This window comes from Pyxicephalus adspersus, chromosome 4 (assembly GCF_032062135.1).
Source record: "Pyxicephalus adspersus chromosome 4, UCB_Pads_2.0, whole genome shotgun sequence".
Taxonomy (NCBI): Eukaryota; Metazoa; Chordata; class Amphibia; order Anura; family Pyxicephalidae; genus Pyxicephalus; species Pyxicephalus adspersus.
Genome location: NC_092861.1, coordinates 71,143,526 through 71,165,198, shown reverse-complemented (window position 1 = coordinate 71,165,198; position 21,673 = coordinate 71,143,526). Strand labels below are relative to the sequence as shown.

At 37.1% G+C, this 21,673-nt stretch overlaps 1 protein-coding gene across 4 annotated transcripts in view; it reads right to left on the bottom strand.

The window, feature by feature from the left end:
* The window catches only part of DOP1A (DOP1 leucine zipper like protein A), a 44,243-nt gene that overhangs the window by 20,871 nt on the left and 1,699 nt on the right, over window positions 1–21,673 (bottom strand). For 2 of the 4 annotated variants that reach the window (XR_011920346.1, XM_072408572.1), the window contains exons 2-15: window positions 19,308–19,498; window positions 15,380–15,561; window positions 13,948–14,118; window positions 13,337–13,526; window positions 12,163–12,261; window positions 9,241–9,340; window positions 7,320–7,429; window positions 7,066–7,174; window positions 6,499–6,619; window positions 5,292–5,411; window positions 3,688–3,799; window positions 2,837–2,866; window positions 1,558–1,791; window positions 252–873 (exon numbers count right to left, since the gene is read on the bottom strand). Coding sequence is in view for 3 of the 4 variants with exons in the window: in XM_072408572.1 (XP_072264673.1) it covers window positions 252–873; window positions 1,558–1,791; window positions 2,837–2,866; window positions 3,688–3,799; window positions 5,292–5,411; window positions 6,499–6,619; window positions 7,066–7,174; window positions 7,320–7,429; window positions 9,241–9,340; window positions 12,163–12,261; window positions 13,337–13,526; window positions 13,948–14,118; window positions 15,380–15,561; window positions 19,308–19,445 (2,338 nt within the window). In the remaining variant the exon portion in view is untranslated. The remainder of the gene's footprint in view (window positions 1–251; window positions 874–1,557; window positions 1,792–2,836; window positions 2,867–3,687; window positions 3,800–5,291; window positions 5,412–6,498; window positions 6,620–7,065; window positions 7,175–7,319; window positions 7,430–9,240; window positions 9,341–12,162; window positions 12,262–13,336; window positions 13,527–13,947; window positions 14,119–15,379; window positions 15,562–19,307; window positions 19,499–21,673) is intronic. The other 2 variants (XM_072408573.1, XM_072408574.1) reach the window with 2 other exon arrangements.

Sequence of the window (21,673 nt, the reverse complement as noted above, 5' to 3'; positions counted from 1 at the left end):
AGAGAAATCCCCATTAATAGAAAAAAAATTAAGGTTGTTTAGTTTTAACCTTATCAGAACTACTGTGAATTTGACTTAAAAAAAACTTTTGGTTACAAGTACCAATCAATAATACCAACGGCTGTGTACACAGGCCTAATTAAATAACACATCCAGATTTGGGATAACATAAATGAAAAATAGAGAAATAGATGAATGTAAAATACAGAATACAGTATGTGTTGCATACATTATTTACTTCAGCAACTCACCTCCATCTGCCTTCTCTGGATGAATGTCTGAGGGATGGCTGCCTTCTGCAATGTAAACTGGGAAACTAGAACATTCAAGAAAAAGCTGGCATGCAGCAATGAAGGCAGGTCGGTATTCTTTTGGAGTAATTGTTTTGATGGTTTTATTTTCTTTACCGTTTTCTGATTTGGGCATTTCCCATTTAGTGCCATCTGTGTGAGTTTCAATTTGTTCTGCAGGAAGGTCTATAGCAGCTTTTTGGGATGTTGGGCTTTTGGGGATAACATACAGAGTAATAAGTCTGGTGAGGAACTGTTGAAAATATTCCAAACAGCATTGCATTGCAGTTTTTTGTGTTCTCTTTATATTACGTTGGACTGTTCCCTGTGGACACATGGAAGATTGAAGTACCACTGTCTCCTCAGATCCAACCGTAGAAGCAGTTTCAGTTTCTGAAGAAGTGCTACCTAGGGGGAGACCAGCTACACCCTGCCCATCACTAAGAGCCCTATCAATGTCATCCATTTTATCAGCTTGATATTGCACAAACTCTGTAAAACCACTCTCTGATGAGCGACTGCTTGGGGGGTTCTCTCCATCTTCAAAGACATCTCCAGGATTTTCAGAGGTGACTGGAGACCACTGGAAAGTTAATATAAAGTCAACAGCAAAATCTTAAAATGTAAAGCAAACCCACAAACCCTGTCTCAGTAAAAATTCTTGAATGCCTTAAAACTTTTAATATGTGTGTACTTAATACTTGCCATACATACACAGGGTTTTTTGTGGTTCGCAGAGAGCACTATATACAGTTAAATAAAAACTAAAAGTGATTTTTGTTTTAACTTTAAAGCAACATTATTGGTGCTATGCTATGAAATACATTGGGCCTGATTTATTAAAGATCTCCAAGATGAAGATAGACTATGCTGGGTGAACATGGCTGATCCAGCAAACCTAGAATGGATTTTTTAAAAATTATTTGCTATTAGTTGGCAAATGTCTTTGGTCCTGGACCAGACACTTACCAGGTTTGCTGGATCACACATGTTCTCCAATGATGGCCTATCTTCTCCAGTCTTGGGGAGCATTAATAAATCAGGTTCATTGTATAATGAGGAAATGCACTTCTTTGCCACAGCCGTATTTTTCCCTGGACCTTTTCTCCCATAAAACCCTCAGCCCACTTCCAACATATTACTTAGCTGCCCTTACTGGCAGAAGCTTGCCAGGTAGGCAATATAAATTTATCCAAATTCTATGAAATTTTACATGGCAGTATTTTTTTTTTACAAACACTAAACATATTTTACCCTCTACTATTACCTTTCTCTCCTCCTTCTCGTTACTGGAGCAGTTTTGACCACCAGGGAACTGGACAGAACCTCCTGGACCTGCAGTCAGGAGAGGAGGCTGGACCTTGCTAAGAATTTTTGAGCAGAGTCTAAGGGAATCAGTAAGTTCTTTGAGATCCAGAGTATGGAGATGACTGGTTAGTGCAGAAATCATCCGAAGTAGCAGCTGAGGCAAATGCTCTGTCTGTATTTCAATATATGTCTCCTAAACAAAGACAAATATGCAGATATTGTACAGTTATACACACAGAAAACAACTTCCATCCATCACATTAATTTTTAAATTGGTAAAAGAAAAGAATCCACTTTTTTAGGTGTGTTACCTAAAAATATTCCTAAGGAATATTTACGAGTTAAAATCAGACTCCAGGCACTAATACCAAGTACTTACTAATACTAATCCTAATACTAGTCATCAGAAGAAACTGGAAAGTCCATGTTTAGCCAGACTCTGTCAATTGCACTTCCATGCAAAAAAAGGAAAAAACTTTACATGTTTACTACACCCATATAGAGAATAACTAGAGAGGATCCTGGAGGTAGGGAGAATCACTGCTCACTGTTTTATCACTCACTGTTATCAGCTTCATCACTTAACCTACTCTATACAATCTCAAAGTGCAATGCTGGCCAATGAGCCTAATAAAAGGATGGCATGCATGAATGTTAATTGCTTACCACTTTAATGACTTTTAGGGTAAAATCACCTATTCTTTTGGATCACATAAAGGGGGGCACAATAAATTTCAGATCCTCCGACAGGGTCGTATATTGCTCTTATTTTCTACAGTATATTCCCCACACTGGTGACATCAGCCCTAAGTACTTTCTTGTAAGTACTGCATGCAAAGTTACCCAAACATTCTACTCCACCGCATCTATTTTGTGGGGAAAAAACACAAAATGCACACTAAAGAGTTTTGTTAACTTCACTTTTTTGTATATTTGAAGAAAAAGAAAACAAATGCAACTACATCTAAAACTGCAATATATTAGACATTTGCTTTTGGGTTTAGATTGCCTTTAAAGTCCATCTATTAGTATACGGCTCCCTAAATTCACTGCTGAGATATATTTATATATATCTCATATGTAATGAAGAGGAGAATAAAGCACAAAGCAGCTCCCTAGAAATCCTTCGAGAAAATACAACCCCTATTTCCCGCTGTGTGATGAAGGGCACAAATACATTGATGTGTTAGTGTAAGCATGAATCTGAAGACAAGGGAAAACAAGCTGTCATACAGTACCTGACAAATCACTCTCATACTTCTAGTAGGCTTGGGAAAGGAAAGCAAAGGTTTAAAGAATGGAAAAAGTAGATTGGTTGGTTATGTAGTATAGTACATACAGGAATTTACAAGAAGACTTCAGGACATAAAAACATATGATTTTTTGAAACAGCAAACTAGGAAAAGAAAAGTCAGATTCATGGCGGTTTTTGCCGAGTACCAAAAGATGTATTCAGTAGATTTATGAGATGAAGTATGTTTCCTGACCTACAAAGCATTTACTTGTTCATAATAAGCTGTGAACATAAACTTTTTCATGATATTCATTTACAAATTGTTCATGACATGATTTATAGAACTGTGGAGTAATATATAAATATTTTTATAGGGAAAAAAAGGATTAGAGATCCTTGCTGTGAAAGGTGCGTGCAGTCCTTGAAACTTACAACAATATAATAAACAGATAACCATGCCGGAGCAGCTAATTGCTGAAAAAATAATACATTTTACATCAGAATAAGGGAATACTTTGGAAAATGTGCAATTTTATCCAATTACTGAATTTCTGCACATCAGAGCACTCACTCATATTGTCTAAACAATTTTTGTATTGACTTCCTCTGAACAAAAAAAACAAAAAACAAAAATAAAACAAAACAATATTTTAACAAACATTTTTCCTTTTTTTTTTTCTAACAACAAAGTAAAGTATTTTCAAGCCTTCATTGGTAGGCCCACTAAAGGATAGTGAAACGAAGCCTATCCTGAAAATGTAACTGTTATTTTATTACTTTATTGACTGTTATTAGAATAGACATATTCTTACCATTTTATACCAATATCATCAATTTATTTAAAGGGTCTCTTACCAAAGACACAATGTCCAACAAGAAATCCACTAATAACCAGAAATTGATGAGTGGTAACTCCAATGGATTGCTGCTGTCATTAGAAGACTGGAGTCTGGCATGCAGTGTCCTTCTACATAAAGAAATCATTATCATAATAAGAAAAAACAACAAGTCCAACAAGTCTAAAAGTAATTATAAAGCCAATATGAGTTATGAAAATATGACTACTTTTTAAGGTGTAAATAAACTAGATTTGCTTTTATAATCAAAGACAGTACATTTAAACCTAAATTAAGCAATGTATACTAATATTATAAAACTGTATTTATTTAGAGCCAACATATTAATTGGTGATGTACATTAAACTATAAATCTATTAACTGAATTCTGTTGTCAGCTTTGCTGGAAAAAGGTGGGTAAGGTTGGTATAAATAAGGAAATAATACCCGTAATGGCCCAGCTTTTTTCCTTAGGTTACGCCTGTTTCCTCTACAGCTAAAATCACAGCAAATAGCCTAAAGTGAGGTTGAGGAAGGAAACTGCCACAGAGCATAATGTCAGTCAGACACAGCATGCACTGAGATGCAGACACAGATAGTTATAGCAGAGCAAAGCCACTAAATTTACAAAGTTGTTGCTTGCAGAATTTAGGGCATTGAGTATAATTTATTAAGTTAATTTACCTCCCTTGTGTCGTCCTCTGGAAATCCTGCAGAAACATCTTAGCTCTCACTACAGTTTTGATGCTATCAGCATATTTCTGGTGGTGGAACTTTGCATTATTTGAACGGTAATAGATTAGCGCTGACCGTGCTAATTTAAACAAATTCCTTGGGACTAAAATCTGTGGCAGGATTGGAATTCTAAAGGTGAACTAAACAGTACAGTTTCCCACAATGCTGCAATTTTTAAACATGTCAATGGACTTTGCCTGCCTGTCAAGTGATACCTGTGGTTTTCAGGTAGCCTATGGTACAAAGCAGATTATAGACCCCAACATTCTATTGTAATTGATCAAGTGACCAAATGGCAGAAAAATAACTGTTTACATGACAGGTAAACAAGTTAAAACTAGCTAGCTTTGACTGAATGTTAGGCAATAAGTCCCTTTAACTAAAATCACCACTTTTAAGTGCTGGCATGAACTTTGTCTTGGGCCATATGACCAACCAATGTGTAAAGTAGCATTGTCTTTAGGATATGTAAGTACTTTAAAGTTGCTAACCTTCCATGTATATAAAAAGACAGAAAGGTAGGAAGGGAGGCAGTGGTTAATTAGGAATGGGTCCACTTTAAGAAGTAGGGAAAATAAAATGACATTTGCTCAGAGGCTGTGAAGAAAATAAACCTAATCCATATCATGTAAGCGCCTTCTAAAAATATTTTAGCATTTAGCGTGGACAAAAGCTTGGGGGAAAACAATTGAAAATATCAATAATATGCAGTCTGCATCCCAGCTGAATCAAAAGAGATTTGTCACTGCTCTGTTAATAAACACTTACTCGCCTGAAGGACAAAACATATTTATGCTGTAATAAATCATTTGTACAGCTTGAGTGGTGTTAAATAAAAAGCCAAATGAAGTGGCAGGTTTTTACTCAATACAATGTTCTTGTGCCTACCTGCAGCATTCTTCAAACCAGCGTGCGATGTAATCCCACATGTAATAAGGCTCAAAAGAGTTAAACAAAAGGTTGGCTGTTTTAATGAGCTCTGCAGTCCTTTTGTTTTCTCGTAATTTACTGTAACAAACAAATAAAAGGCACAGTCATCATTTTAAGTCAAATTAAATGCCCAAAGGAGTTGGTACAGAAGGGCAAAAGGAGAAAATAATTAGGAATGAATATAAAAAGGTTGAGCAATATGTAATCACATCCCTAATTTTCAGGTCTTACAGAAGATCATGAAAATTTTCAAACATTTTTGTGACTGTCCCAATGTAATAAGTTCCTAACTATTCTGCAAAAAAAAAAAAAATGAATAAGCAATAAAATTTATGGGCTATTGACCAAAAGGAAAAATGATTTCATACTGGCTGCTGTGTACTGATAACCTTCAGTCACTGCCATTTATCCTCATATCCAGGATATAGGTCATGTTTTAAAGATGATGACAGCGTAACAAATAAGATAAATACCAAGGAATTGATCATTCACAACCCCTTTCCTTTCAAAAACAAATTATCTTATGTTTAGGCATGTTTGAAGAGCTGGAATGTGAAAGGCAGACAGAAGGGAAGGAGTAACCAGTTTTGCATATGGTCTTCCCGCAGCTGATCTTTCCCGCTTAATAACTTACCATGCCTTGTTCTGTGTCTCTGTGTTGCAATAGTAATGTAGTAATGTTATAGGGTAGGTGATCAGTAATGCAGCTTCAGCTGCACTTTGGTCTTGCTGCCTATTTTCCTGACATACCAGGTACAAATTTTGGGGAGAACCAATTAGCCTAACTGCATTTTTTGGTTAGTGTGAGAGAAACCAGAGTTAATGGAGGAAACCCTCATGAACACTAAAACTTAGTACCATGGTAAACAGGTTTGACAGTGTATGATGTGCAGCAGTATAATAAATTACAGGTATAACAAAATCTTTGTAATGAGAGCATCAGTTAGGCCCAATAGTACTTGATGGTTTACATATTCGCAGAGTATTAGGATCATGTCCAAGGATTCCAGTGCAATTGCTGTCATAGCAATTTTATGGGTACAACATAATTTCTAAGGTAAATCTAGGTGAATGCCCCTTTATCCCCCTCCTTGTAGAGATAAAATACATGTAAATAAATTATAAATGAATATCACAAGAAGAGCAGCATCACAATGTAACTTACATACTTAGCTGTGCAGGGTCCTTACTAAAGGGTGCCTGTGCCTGAAGATCTAATTCTGCTTTGCACTGGGTATATAATGTTCGAAATACTTCTATTAACACATCTTCCAGAATTGCAGGACCTGGTAAAGTACATACATGATCAACATAACAACACCATCTACACTACCCAAGATATCTAAATGAGCAGGACTAAAAAAATCAATGGAATAAGCCAAACAATGCATAGCCACTAATACAAAAATACAAACCTTTTCAGAAAAAAGCCAATATGGGAACTTGATTAATGGCACTTTTCTGTACACAATACATTTATAATAGTTCCATAACACTTGATCTAGGCCTAATGCCAAGGAAACATACTGACTGCAAATAGGAAAAAATAAATCAATGGTATGACATATTCTGTCATTTAACACTACTGCTAGTTTGCCTATGGCTGAATTTGAAAGACCACCCTAGGAAAATAACTATATTAGTATAAAACAGATCATATGGTCACTGTAAGAACATTTCCCCCATTCATCCCATCAGAATTGTTAAAGCATGTAAACAAATAAGGAAATACCAAGTTCAGGCTTGTCCAACAGACTTATTAGGATCCTGAATGGTTTTAAATCTTGCATTAATGAGTTTTCACTGCTCATTTCCTTGCCCTTCAAAATTCCCACCATAGCCTAAAAATGAAAAGAAATATAGATTCAAGTAAAGTTTGGATTACAACCATAGGTCAACTTTATAAAAAACATTTTTAATGGCATTTATACACAAGACACCCCCCACCTTCAGCTATTTTCATATAATGGTATTCTAAATACACACCTGTACTAAAAGTTCCTTGGAGAAAGTATTGAAATAATAAGAGGCGTGTTCTTCTGGATTGCTTTGTCTTGTACTCCTTGGTCCTATAATCATGCCATTGTTGTCAAATCCTTGGAAATAAATGTATACAGAATTAAATCACAAGGTGCACAATCAATCTAATACTAGGAGTAATATATAGACAATCGCTAATAACTCACCAAAGTTGCATTCCCCATAAATGACAGCAAAGAAAAAAATGATATCATGTTTAAGTGAATGGCTAACTGACACCATATGGAGCACGCAGATCTAGTGTTGGTCACACAAGCTTGAAAATTCTGCATAAACAATTGCTGCACTCAGACTTTCCACACTATAAAATTCTTTATTATCATCAAATGATGTTTAAATATTCAAAGACGTCTTTGAAAATAAAAAGCAACAAGTACATGCTAAATAAGTTTACCATAGCAGCTCATTGGATTTTACCTATTCCAAGTTGAGAGATAGAATAATGAAACATGCTTTATGACTTTAAGGTTTCATTGAACTTGCTCTTTATACCTAAATTCATGAAAGCTTGTTATCAATGAAAGATGGAAGCTGCCATGGCAGACTTTTTCCTCTGAAAATGTGATTTGTTGGGCTGTCATCTTAATTAAAACACAATTAATACTGTCTGAAGCCTGGAAATGAAACAAGTCAGAAGTTCTAAATTCCTTCTGAATTTTAATCAACATGCTTTTTTTTTGGGTGAGTGACCTAGAAAATTTGGAAAGAATAGACAGCCAAGGAACTTATATTTTTGTGGAAAAGCAATGGCAGGTCCTAAAATAACTCAAAGATTCCGGTTATTCAAGTCAACCAGATACATGTGTGCTGATTTACCTACATGCCCTGTATCCAGAGATATTCAGTTGCAAAACTGAGCACTGACATGTTTGCCCTTCCTCCAGGTTGCAACAACAAAGGGAGGTGCCAGGAGCCAAACTTTACAATTGGGAATCTCTGGATCAGAGAGAGGGAATCAAATGTAACGTAGATCACACTGTAATCCACACATCTTTCATTCTTAAATTCTTTAACTTAAACAGGAGAATGTATAGAAAACTAAACACACATGAAATTATAAACATCCAACCATAAACAATATATGATTTTCACTTTATATTGTAACCACAATTACAGTTTTCAGCCTAGAGCTAGGATTTATATTGGGGGTGAAGCATACCAAAGATACAGGATCAGCATGACATTCATGAAGTTAGCAAGAGACAGCAATGGCAACCAATGTATTTCATCAATGACAAGTTTGAGAAGTTTATGTTGTTCCTTATTTAATGTAGTTAGTCAATTTGCATAAGTCATACATTGTTGAGAGTTTGACTGAACTATATACAAAATTGATTTTTATGTCACTTCATATTCACAAATTTTACCTTGTGTATGTCAGCCAATTGTATATCTCTTGTATAAGATGATTATCAAATAAGAAAAGCTCATTTCATAGCCTCCTACTGGTAATCAGGGTGTGTTTGGCCCAAAATTCCCATTCCTACCTAATAATAACATACCTGATATTGTTTAGGCAGGATCATTAATGGACCACATCAGATACTGTGATTCTTAAAAAGCCATTGCTATTTCACACAACACAATACTGAAGTTCAGTAGCTGCTTACACCATCCATATCCTTTAGAAGTGTCTATCACTGTAAATGGTTATATCAGCCTCAATCAGGGCTTCCCACTCCCAATAAGTAGTCTTGAGTAGCCTGATTTGCAAAAGCAAAAATAAGGAGCTTACATGTTTTAGCAAAATAATCCTTTAATAGGAGATTCACAAAGCTAGATCATCATCCTGGCTCCACACAAAAAAAACGCTATTAATGGCTGTTCCTCCAAACACTGTGCAGAACACTGAACTAAACAAGCTTACCCAGGAGCCATGCATAAAGCCGCCGATTTAACGACATATCCCTGCGCAAGACGACACGAAGTGCTGCAGACAGGATCCGAATCATGTCAGGACGAGTTGCCTAGGTCACCAAAGTGGAAAATAATAAATACATGAATAAATTTAGCCAAGTCACCGATATGCCGTAAATGTACCACTAACCTAATACATTCAAACTGTCATCATTTAGATGAACTTTAAAGAACTTATTGCAATAGTGTCATAAGTCATCAGGCACCTTCTGAAAGTACATGCAAGCCAGAAGTATTATCAAAACCCAAAATAAAAAATGCAATATATCGCTATTTGCAGTCCTTAAATGTAACAATTTCCCTTTATTTTCAAGCTTACCAGTAATATAATACAACACGTAACATATATTACATTTTTGCTTTGTGTCTAAATGTTCTTTAAAGCCATTTATTTTGCTAATGCACCATTTATGATGAATTATTGCCATGTTTTTACTTTAAATAAGGCTAGGTACATGCAATATCTTTCACCATCCTTTCTATCGACAAAAGACTGCACGATGCATGAACGAACGCTGTAAATACAGCACCGTTTTGCTCTATGGAGAGGGGAGAACAACTCTGTCCCCTTCACTTAAATTACGATCGTTCCTCGTTCGTCCTCTGTGGATTCACCAGGATGGACAATGGAATGACGGATGACCAGCGCTGTACACCCACCAGATTCTCATCCGAGATTAGCCCTGAGGCGATTATCAGAAAAGAATCATCTCTTGTGTGTTTGTAGCCTAAGATGCATTCTTTAGAACACACAACTGTTTTTAAACCATATTATTAAAAAATGAGTTGTATCTAAACTCCATGCTAACCTTTGTCCCTGCTTTTCATTTCTGGAATTATCTTTCTTTTCAAAGATATCAGCTCATTCACACCAGCACAATCCACTGAGGTACAATGATCCGCAAGCAGTCCACTGCCCACTGCATAACAAGAGACCAAAAATCCTTGTATTTTTACCGGCTAAGCATAATGCATATGAGTGTGTTGCTGCATGCAAGCAAGTGTATGAGAAGGTGCATTGTCTAACTGCACTACAGCAGTATGAATGGGCCCTAATACATGTTTAGCAATAAATCAGTCTTGTACATAGAAAAAAAAAATAACAATGTCTTTTTATTTAGGCTACACATGGGGGATAAATGCTTATACAGCTTTTGCATGCATTTTAAGGGCATATAAATACATTTTAAATCAAGATGTGTGTCAAAAAAAGAGTTAGACCAGGGGAAATGACTCCCGAATGCCCATTTACAATAATGGGGGCAAAATGTGTTTTCTTTACAGCCAATCAAGAAAACGCTCTGGTGTGTACTGAGCCGTAAGAATAAATTAGAATTTCAAACTTATGGACTTTTAAACATTCAGGTTTAAAAAGTGCTGGGGAAACAGTATGGGTAGACTCAGCTTTACTGCTGTACTGCTTTTCACAATTACCACACAATGTGCTTTAAAGAAATATACACACTTTGCTCTAAAGGTGAACATGTCAACATAGTGACATATGGCAGAAGGGAATCCTTAAAGGAATCGGAGAGATTTTAAACACAACAGATTTATGAGAGAGAAATGATAATAGATAGTAAACAGGATAAATGCAGCAAAGCTTTCCAGGACATTTAGCACTGAGAGAAGCTTGAGATGACTGAAATAGCTTTGTGTTACCAGGGCACAAATTACAGAATACTTCATGATGGATGTGTGATGACTGAAAAAACAAAGCTGGGTGGGAATAGAATAAATTAATTCTAACTATACAGTTGTACAATAACCGTTCAAAGATATTAAGAAGCTACATTATCTGGAGAGTCATCAAGAAGAAATACTTTAAGAAGGGCACCATAACATACCAGGACATAGATGACCCTTGGAAGGTTTGTGCTACAGCTACTTTAGGCATATTAGACAAGTAAAGAACTAATGTAGAAATGGAGCTTATTATACCTACCAAGTAGGCAGATTCACAGCCTGTTTCATGGTTTTAACGCTAAAGGACCAGGAAAACTTTGGAATTCCCAAGTAAAGGTTTACTATGTAATCACAAAAGGCGATATCTTGTCTAGCATTAACCATTTTATGATCATTAACCATGATCCATGTTAACATAAAAGGACTACATAAGACAGACTGGAGCCTGAATAATACTTTTGTAACCCCTGATTACATATAAAATCCAATCTTACGTTTGCAATGAGACATCATGGACAACGCAAACTGTGTGCCAAAATCATGCTGCATTATTTATGAAAGCTGATGGTACTGTTGAAAACAAGTAATCAGATATTGCCTTCCACAATAAATAAGGACCATGATTAGAGCGCTATGGAACAAGTTCCAATTTTGCTCATAAAACTGCCCTACCAATTTATGAGGTTCTCCTCATTTTGAAAAATTATGATGTAGGTAATGGTTCAGAGTTAAAGAGGAACTAAACTGAAAAGTGCTGCGTCGTCCCACCATCTGTACTGGAGCCAGGGCTCTGGGCGCTGCCATCTTCTCCTCTTCTTCCTGCTTCTTCATTCTACGTCACCAGACCCAGGCGCAAGATTGGGCGACGTAGGACGGAAGAAAAAAACTTCCACACTGCGCATGAGATCGTCAAATTTTTCTCTTTGTGCGAAAAGGCTCCTTCTGCACATGCCTGAGATCCAAGAGCCTCCCAGGTTGCCTGATGTAGGTATCCCGGGAGACTTTGCGCTCCCATTCATTAAATTAGGGGGTGGTGCTGCATCCTTTTTTTTTAAAAAAAAAAGGGTGTTGCACTTAAAAACAACAACAGAATTCTTACCTTGTCTACCCTTTTATGTAAAGTGAAATTTCTGAGTTTAGGTACACTTTAATGCAAATAATATACAAATTACTTTTCCACTAGTACCTGGCTCATATGGAAGGGGAAGCAGAACAAGATGAGATCTAATGTGCTCCTCTGAACCAGTACACTGGAATCCTGCACAGATGTGCTCACAGCTTCCACCTGCAAACAGCAAGACACATGTAGATAAGGGAATTGTTTGTTTCCTAAAATATGTATAATAGAAATACAAAACTTTGCATATAATATAAAAAAACAATAAAGATAATATATAGTATTGAGAAAAGCTTAGAACCTTTGTCAGATTCAGGTGAATCCAGCCTACATTTGGGATCAGTTTGTGATGCATCTGTTACTATCCACAGGTGCATTTAACCTACAGTTGACCTACTTCTAACCTGCATCAACCTGCTTCAGGCCACCTTTTGCATTTTATGGGGAGAAAAAAAAAATTCTGATATGAACAAAAGGCTGCCAACAATAAAATCTTAAAATCAAGCATAAGATAAGTACAGCACATATGTTTTCAGTGCGGCACCTTCAGACCTTGTCTAATGGGAATAAACAACATTAGCGTGATAAAGCAAGCATAAACCTTTGAACTTGAAAAACCAACACACACAGCAAGAAATTCCCTAACAGATAATATTTATATCCTGTAAATGCATAAAAGGCATGTGACATACAGGGACAGCAACTCAGAGTCACAGGACTCCTCACCAAATACATTACAGCAGGAAACAGATTTACAATACAGAGACTTTAGCTTAGGAACATTGAAAGATTTTCAAGATATTCAGAATGTAAACTTTATTTCACAAATATTATGACACTGGTTATAGCTCCTTATAATACTGATGGCAATAGATAAATGATCACTGTGATCTCACCATACAAATTCCTCATATCTTTTTGGTCAATGGCTCAAAAAAAAAAGCTGGCGCTATGACATTCTCAAGCACTTTAGAGTATAGAGAAGCATGTGAGCCTCTGCCCTGTGGCCGCTAGGCGTGAGCACAGTCACATAGCCTGCACAGTGATGTAACCTATCCCCCTGAGATATCTTCCTGCAATAATTCTAGTGCTGGCTGTGGAGGAGGGATGATAGCTAAGTAAGGAGTAAAGTTTAGTCAGGGGAGTCATTGCAGAGATAATATCCCTTTGACCTGCATTGGTAAGGTAACACTATGTTTTTATTATTATTTAAAAGCAATGGACTTGCTTAATACAACAGTACCATTAATTCAATATCACTTCCGATGATGTACAGTTGGTCTTCCATTGACAATTTCCGATTCAGATGTGATAAGACATAGGTGATGCCAGGAAGGCGCACAGCAGGGCTAGTGAGGAGACTGCCCCACAGAGCACTGTAGAAAGCAGACTGCTCCACAGCGGAGGCCACTTTCTCCAACAGGGTGTTAGTCCTGTAAAACATCATACAAAACCCAAAAAGATAGATATTATATTTACATGCAGAAAATGTTTTCCATTAATCCTTTTCTATTATGTATTTACATATTTCAATTACTTGGGACATTTTTGTTTGTGGTCCGTCACAGTTCTTTAAGTCTACAAAATGACATAAGCATTTCCTTCCTAGGTTTAGGACTCAGTTCTGCTTCTTTCAATTTGGCAGCTGCTCCAGTAGGGTCAGGTGTTCTAACTACTTCAAACCCTTTATTTGACCTGTACATTTAAATTGTCATTAATGTATGACCAAGCTGAAAACATGCTACAGACCACTCAGAATATTTAACTTTTATATAATAATAGCTATTCCAACAAAACAAAAGTTTTTGAAAGAATAAATCTATGAAGTTCTCTCGTAAATCATTGTTAATTTACCTGTCATAGTACTCAGAGCCTTCTTCCAGGCCAGGCAGAATGCCAGTTAGAAGTCCTTGTAGGCCTGGCTTTAAGGTCTTGCCCAGAGGTAGATAGTACATCTCATACAAACTAAGTAATACTGGCTTCACAGACATTGCGGCATTTGTAAGCAGAGGGAAAAGGCCAGCGCTAATGAAAACAAACAAAGAGAATTAGAAAGTACATGGTAAATCAAAATAAAATGTGTATGTGTATATATATATATATATATATATATATATATATATAAAACCCCCTCCTATTGTGTGTAAATTTCCCCACCTACTAGATTGTAAGCTCTTCGGGACAGGGTCCTCTCCTCCTGTATCACTGTCTGTTTTAGTCTGTCATTTGTAACACCTATTTAATGTACAGTGCTGCGTAATATGTTGGCGCTATATAAATCCTGTTTAATAATAATTATAATATATACCTGTGTTTCCCTGAAAATAAGACACTGTCTTATATTTTTTTGGGCTTCCAAAAACACACTAGGTCTTATTTTCAGGGTAGGTCTTATATACTTTTTTTAAAGAAAAAAAACACTTACCATATTCATGTAGAACAATGTACATTTGAGAGTTTTATATGGTGACCCAATTGTAAATTAAACTCTTCATTGATTCATTGCTACCGGTATTGATTACTGAATTCAGCATTTCTCTTCTTGCACTGTTACTGTATTAAATCAGCCAGCTTGACCTTACAAACCTAAAATCAGCACAAAATGTGGCTGGGGCAATGATTGCTCACATTTTTATTTATTTTTTTTATTTTTATACCGTAATTGTGCTGGTTAAAATAAAAAAAAAAACTTACCTTATCAGAAGACGCGAGCCGAGTTCCTGGCTTCTGACAGGCGAAGTGCATGTAATATCACTCCGCCTGTGACAGGAGCCGGAACTACAAGGCAAGCATCGGCTTGTGCGGCTCCGGAGTGTGTACGCCCTCTGTCTCCAGCTCGGTGAGTATTTTTTTTTCTTTTTTTCTTTTTCTACTAGGTCTTATTTTCGGGGTAGGTCTTATATTAGGGCAGGTTGGGGGGAAAGTGCTAGGTCTTATTTTCGGGGTAGGTCTTATTTTCGGGGAAACACGGTATATATATTAACATCTACGCACATTTACCATGTTCTATTTATATCTATATATCTATTTCTATCCATCCCCAGTCCTAGGTCTCTAAAACATGATGGCTGATCATTGTGTAGTTATATACACATCAGATAATAGTTGCCTAAAATGAGCAAAACTGGTATAATAGGCTGATCAAAAGTAAGCAAATACGAGTTCAATGTTAGTGTTTACACATTGCAGACAATGCCTAAAAAGCAGAATTATTAGCATACTGCAATTAGAGCATACTGTGCTTAGATTATGTATATAAAGTCAGATGTTTTGCTCTTTCACTTACCTGTACAGAAATAGATCTTTGGCAAGGCGCTTTGGTCCAATAATTTTGAAAATGATTTCGTAAGTTTCCAGCGCTTTCCTGTGAACTCCTCCTGGCAAAGCTGGATGAAGACATTGTGCCAGTCGTTTCCCTATGGTCAACTTTCTAGGGACTACTTGATATTTCGCATTGTTCTGTAAAACCTATATATAAATATATATATATAAAAAAAGAAAACTTTTTTTTTCTGAAAGGACACATTCGGCAGCTCCCTAAAGCTTTTTGGTACTTGGTTGTACTTAGTCTACCAGTTCTGTTTCCATTTTACCAAGCCTGCCGGTGTCTCATTGCATGTTAACAACATGAGTGAGAGGGCAGAATGCTGGATCATGATCTTTTCTGTAGGACCCATCATTACCTGCATATGGATAGGTGTTATATTCTGAAAAAAAAATCAAATACCTGCTGCCATCACTTGAAGTCCTACATTCCATTGATCATATATTTATTGAGGTTACCTAGGCTTTTTTTTTCCTTTTAATTAAAATAATTGTGATAACAAGGAAGCAATCATATTAGTGCTAGAAGTGTGTCTTACTCATTCAAAAATTAAGAACGAGACTCCCCACATATCATTATATCCAAATCCTGCATCAAGTCACATGTAATTCAAGAAATGAAATTAAAAAAAAATCACCTCAATTGGTAAACTTAGTAAAAATTCACCAAGCTTTAGTAAATCAAACCCAATGTCTCCCCAATGTTCTGAAGGAGTAACGACGATGAAAGCACCACAAACCAAGATGTAGATCACAGTAGCTGACTTAACGGTATATGTATTATCTAAGGCTGAGTACCCATGTTCAATAATTGTCATTGAAAAGGATCTTTCACGATCATTTCCAACGACAAAAGACAATGCTGTTCTGCTCTATAGAGGGGAGAATGACAGATAGGCACCCCGATGCGCTCTCTGCCCTTCACTTGTATTATGATCTTTCGTTGATCCGCCAGGACGGATCAATGAATGACGTATGACGAGCGCTGTACACACACCAGATTTCCGTCTGATATCAGTCCTTAGGCCATTATCGGACGAGAATCATCTGACATGTGTACGTAGCCTAAGACCTGTGAGCTCCTATATACTATGTGTAAGCAAAGTTTTAAAGAAAAAATAATTTTATTTTTTGACCAGGGTTGTACTAAACTGGTCTCTACCCCAATAAAAAGTCTCAATAGCTGTCTTATACTTCCTGATCCAGCATGTTTTGAGAAAGAAAAGATTCTTATGCTATATTGAGCAGAACACTTGACTAGAGTTATTTTAATAAGGTAGAGAGCAGGTTGGCCCATGGGAAGAAGCTCTGATCGATAAAACTGATGACTTAACATTGTTCCAAGTATAAGACAGACCGAGTAAAATTAAACCTGTGGGAGTCTGTACGGGGGTGCTAGATATAATACAAAGCCAAAAGCAAAATAAACAGATCTATAAAAATCCTTCATGTATATATGAAATATATTAAACTCTGCCTGCCTTCAATTATATTATTTATTTGGGTTAAAACAGAACTGGTCCCCTGACAACATACAAAGGTGGTTTTGCAACCTTTCAAGTAAAACCATCACTAAGACAGCAGAAATCCTGCACAAAGATTTTCGCTTTTAAAAGCAAATTGTTTTATGCCCAGTTGGGGGGGAACCAGGAATATAATCTGCAATTCCCCAAAACTGCACAGGTCCCAACAATATTTGAATGGATCAGACAAAGTATAACTACTAAGTATTAAATCTGAACTCTGGCCAATAATGAAACAAATAATAATAAACAATAAAAATAATGAACAATAATACTAATAATGATATTATAATGAGTGGTGCTCCACTAACCCGACTCTCTCCTATACAATCTATTATGAATCCACAGTTGTTGTCCCACTTACCTTTTGACCTAATAGAAAAATACTCCCCTAGCTGCTCACTTCGCTCCTCCAATGACCTTCTAATGAATTCCTCTTACGGGCCGTTACGGGCAACGGCTCCAAGACTTTTCTAGAGCTGCCCCGACTCTCTGGAATGGTCTACCTCGTCCTATTCAACTTACTCCTACTTTCTGCTCATTTAAAAGAGCATGCAAAACCCATCTTTCCAAACTTGCCTACCCATCTTCTTCTGTCTCCTTAAGCCCTTACTTCTTACCCACTACTACATATCTCCCCTCCTATTGTTTCACTTCCCCCATCTCTTAGATTGTAAGCTCTTTGGGGCAGGGTCATCTCCTCCTGTGTCACTGCACTATACAGCGCTGCGTAAAATGTTGGCTCTATATGAATTCTGTTTAATAATAATATTTATAATAATAGCTTATTCTGATCTAACTGCATACAGTGTACATCAGCAGCTGCTGCCATTCAGAGAGAGCCCATTTTATTTCCAGATTGATGGAAACCCAGCACCATCCAGCCTTTTCTATCACACCTAACTGTCCCTGTCCTACCCCCTTCATTCACAGGCTTACATTTCTTTCAATCAATGAGACACAGAATCTTGCAGGTTTTCCTGTTTTTAGGAGGCTATGCACAGCACCCTGCTGACCTCTCAAACAAGCCAAAATCAGTCTGAATTGAAAAAAATTTAGTGATCGTGTCAAAAAATCTAAAATCAGGCATGCAATAAAAATGTGAATGCTTTATGTAATCCAATATTAGCATTTTAATAAGAAGGAATGGAGGAATCAGGGATGGCAAAATACTGAAAAAAAATTACACACAACTGGAAGTCCAGGCTATAAATGTTTTGGTTCCTACCAAAGGATTTCCATAGGGCTTAATTTTTTTTTTATTGTGAGAAGATATTTTAAAACTGCTGTACCCAAAACTACCATGCCAATGTTATCTATTCTTTGGTGCCCTCCAGCAAACCCTGCAACAAAAGCAATATATTGTATTTGCTTACTAATCCCACTGTGCAGCAGATGAACATTTCTGTCAAACCACAATGACCTGAACTACAAAAGCAACCATAGGCCAATTCCTAAAGTACAATGTATTGTTGATCAGTCATACTTTTTGGGGGGAGATTAAACACATTACCACATTTAATTAAAAGAAAGCAAAGAATCAAGAGAAATTGTGGAAATCGTGGGACTGTGAACTTGGTTACAGTCTGTACATACATGTAATAAACCTTAAATATGAAAATCCAACATAAAAGGAAAAACAAGGTTACCTACAGATGACTACAATATATACATGCCACATCCTCAAAAAAGCAAATATTTATTCCTCTAACCAAAACAATAAAGAACCTTTCTTCCCCCTATCAACCCGCTAATTCATGGCTTGGTTTTATAACATTTGATCACTGATTCTCTGTACTTCGCTATGCAATGAAGGAGATTTTTGCAGGTAGACAGAACCTGGCAGGGGCCTAAAAACAGAACAGCACCCTGCTTCAGTACTTATCTGAAGTTACACATATACCAAATGCATTGATAGGTGGAGGTCAGGCTGTAGGAGTGTTTCTAGGCAGGCTACAATTGTACATCATCCTAGATAATATGTGATGCTGAGCCTCCATTTATGAAAAAACTAAAATCCGATGAATACAATGAAGTAGGACAGTAAGGCTAAGAGGATGGGGCTAGATGGTGCTAAACATGCTACAGGCAGGAAATGAGATGAGCTCTGATATTCCTAGGCTCAGCTTTAAGTTTTTATGTCTTCCCATCTCACATTCACTTGTATTAGAGATACATGTGATAAGTAAAAAAAACAGTATATAGTTATGTATTAATACTTTGCAGCTATACAGGATGAACGATGCTTGCAGTACTGACAATGAAGATATTCACAAAGCTAGTACACGGTTTGCTCCTGAGTGCATTCATCATTTTGTCATTGTTGTGCTGTGTCCTTATCAATGCTAGTGAATAAATAACTCTTACCTTGTTCAGCTTCCCCAGTGCAGATATCAAGTCAGCCCATTCGCTGGAATACTCAAAATTCTTTAGCGCCTTGTCCACTGCAGCCACATAATTCCTGTATTTGGAGTCACTTAGTAACTCCACTTCTTCAGTGTTCATCCTCCCTCCACGTCCCACTAGAGACCAGCTCTGTCCTCATAAGAAACCATCACCTGTAACAAAAACAAAGGTCTGAGCATAAATACATCCACAGCCAGATGTCTGATGAGCTTGGGTGGCAGAAACAAGATATGAGGATTATCCGCAGTGTTCACACCAGGAATTTTTTTAAACTGGGTGGGAAGAATCTGTAGCCCCTGTATTTTGACCTAATTCTTCAAACCCCCCCCCCCAAAAAAAAAAACAGCCAGGTGGTTAATGAAAAGCGCAGGGTGCTCCGCCTGGATAAAAGGGGCTGGGAAGAACACTGATCTATGTCAAGCAAAATGAGCATGAAGTATATTTGGAAATGGCTCCAGCTATATAAAGCAAGAAATGACAAATCAAGGCAAACCATGGAAGCAGCAATGGCCAGTGATCTGCAATATGTATTGAAACGTTATGATAATAATGGGAGTAAAAGGTAACACAATTATGCATGATGATAGAAGGGAACGTAGAGATAAGCTTATCCTTTACTATCCGGTCACAAGCTAGGGGCGGCCCGTGACAACCTAAGCTTAGGAAGCAGGTATACCAGTGTCATTCAACTTGGAGGACATCTAGTGGTGGCAATGCAGTACTGCCAGGGACAGCTTGTAGAGAAAGAGAGAATTTGTATTTATTTTTGTACTGTGTTCTGCTTTAAGTATGGGTACATGGGTATGCATATATACATGGTAGCTTTTGATTTCTACAAACCCTAGAAATATATAGTTCACAGCAGTTTCTAAAACAAAGGCATTTAGTTTACATTTATTGATTCACTGCCTTGAAGCAGTGCTCTGTGCACATGTGTGGCATTATACTGTTTTTTGGGAAACAATAAATAAACGGTGGTGGTTGTAGAATTAGTTTGCTGCTATTTAATTTGAGCAGATTGCTGTTTATACCCAAGGTCATGAAATATGAATTCCATACATTTGCAGTGTCCATACATCCTGCATTCGGTACAATGGAGAGCAGAGTCTTGAGCAAACGCTGGAGTGAACTAAAATAAAAATTATTACCCAACGATCTTTAGACCACAATACATTAATATAGGATCCTTTATGTAGTCCTGAACTACAAGGGCGACACGTCTCACAGTCACCAATGTGATGTACCTAAATACACCTGACTGAAGACATCACTGAACCAAACTTTTTTCATAAATATGTAGTCTGTTAATCATGTTTAGCATTTTTAATGAAGAGACAGAGAACACTTGATAATCCAATTATAAACCATTTGTATGTATAAAAATCTAGGCAAATCTTTACAAGATTGGTTCAAAAACTGATAAGACTTGTGTTGCAGAACTCAATGACATTTGTTTGACATTATTCTGAGACTGACTTCTAGGATCATTCTAAATTCTCTGACAGATGACAACCTGCTGCCCTGCTTTAGGTGATTGTACCTGCCCTATGGATTCTGATGCAAATCAAAGCCGAGTAACAAAAGACCTAAAGCTGGCTGCACAAATGAAAAGTTCAACCAATACAGATCCCCCTTGGAGTTACCATTCTGGCCATATTCACAGCAATTTTCTAGCAAATTCAACAATTCAAATCAACACACAAATGAAGGTGACCTAGCACCATATGTTTAAATAGTTGCAGTGATCTGTTGGGACCAGTCCACCTATAAATGTGGGCTGAATTTGGTTTGAATTGCGGATGGTCTGGCGTGTTATGAACACCAGGTTATGAGAAGACATATCAATCTTCTCTTGGACACAAGACCTCTAATAAACATTACTAAGCTGTGTCACCAAATCCCACCATACAACCACCGCTGTTCCTCATCCATTGTTTTATTGTAGCAAAATCAGGTCCCTGCATTGTGCTGTGACTGAGGAGTTATTGGCAGTATAAAACGTGTCTCATATGAATGGTATCTGTGTATGGCGTTCAGATAATCAGTACTGGGACATATGAAGCCCGCCATATGTGACCTCTTACTTGTACCCTATCATACTAATCCCATGGCTTCAGTACTTTAGTAATTGAGGATATGCCTTCACTCTGATCAGCAGGCTGGTTTCATATATATGTTTCCAAACTTCCCTTGTCTACAAAAGACTCACAGATTACCTGAGCACCAACTCTCTCCTTGACCCTCTCTCGTCTGGTTTTCGAGCTGCCCTCTCCACTAAAACAGCCCTTACCAAAGTGGCCAATGACCTCATCAGAGCTAAGTCTCAA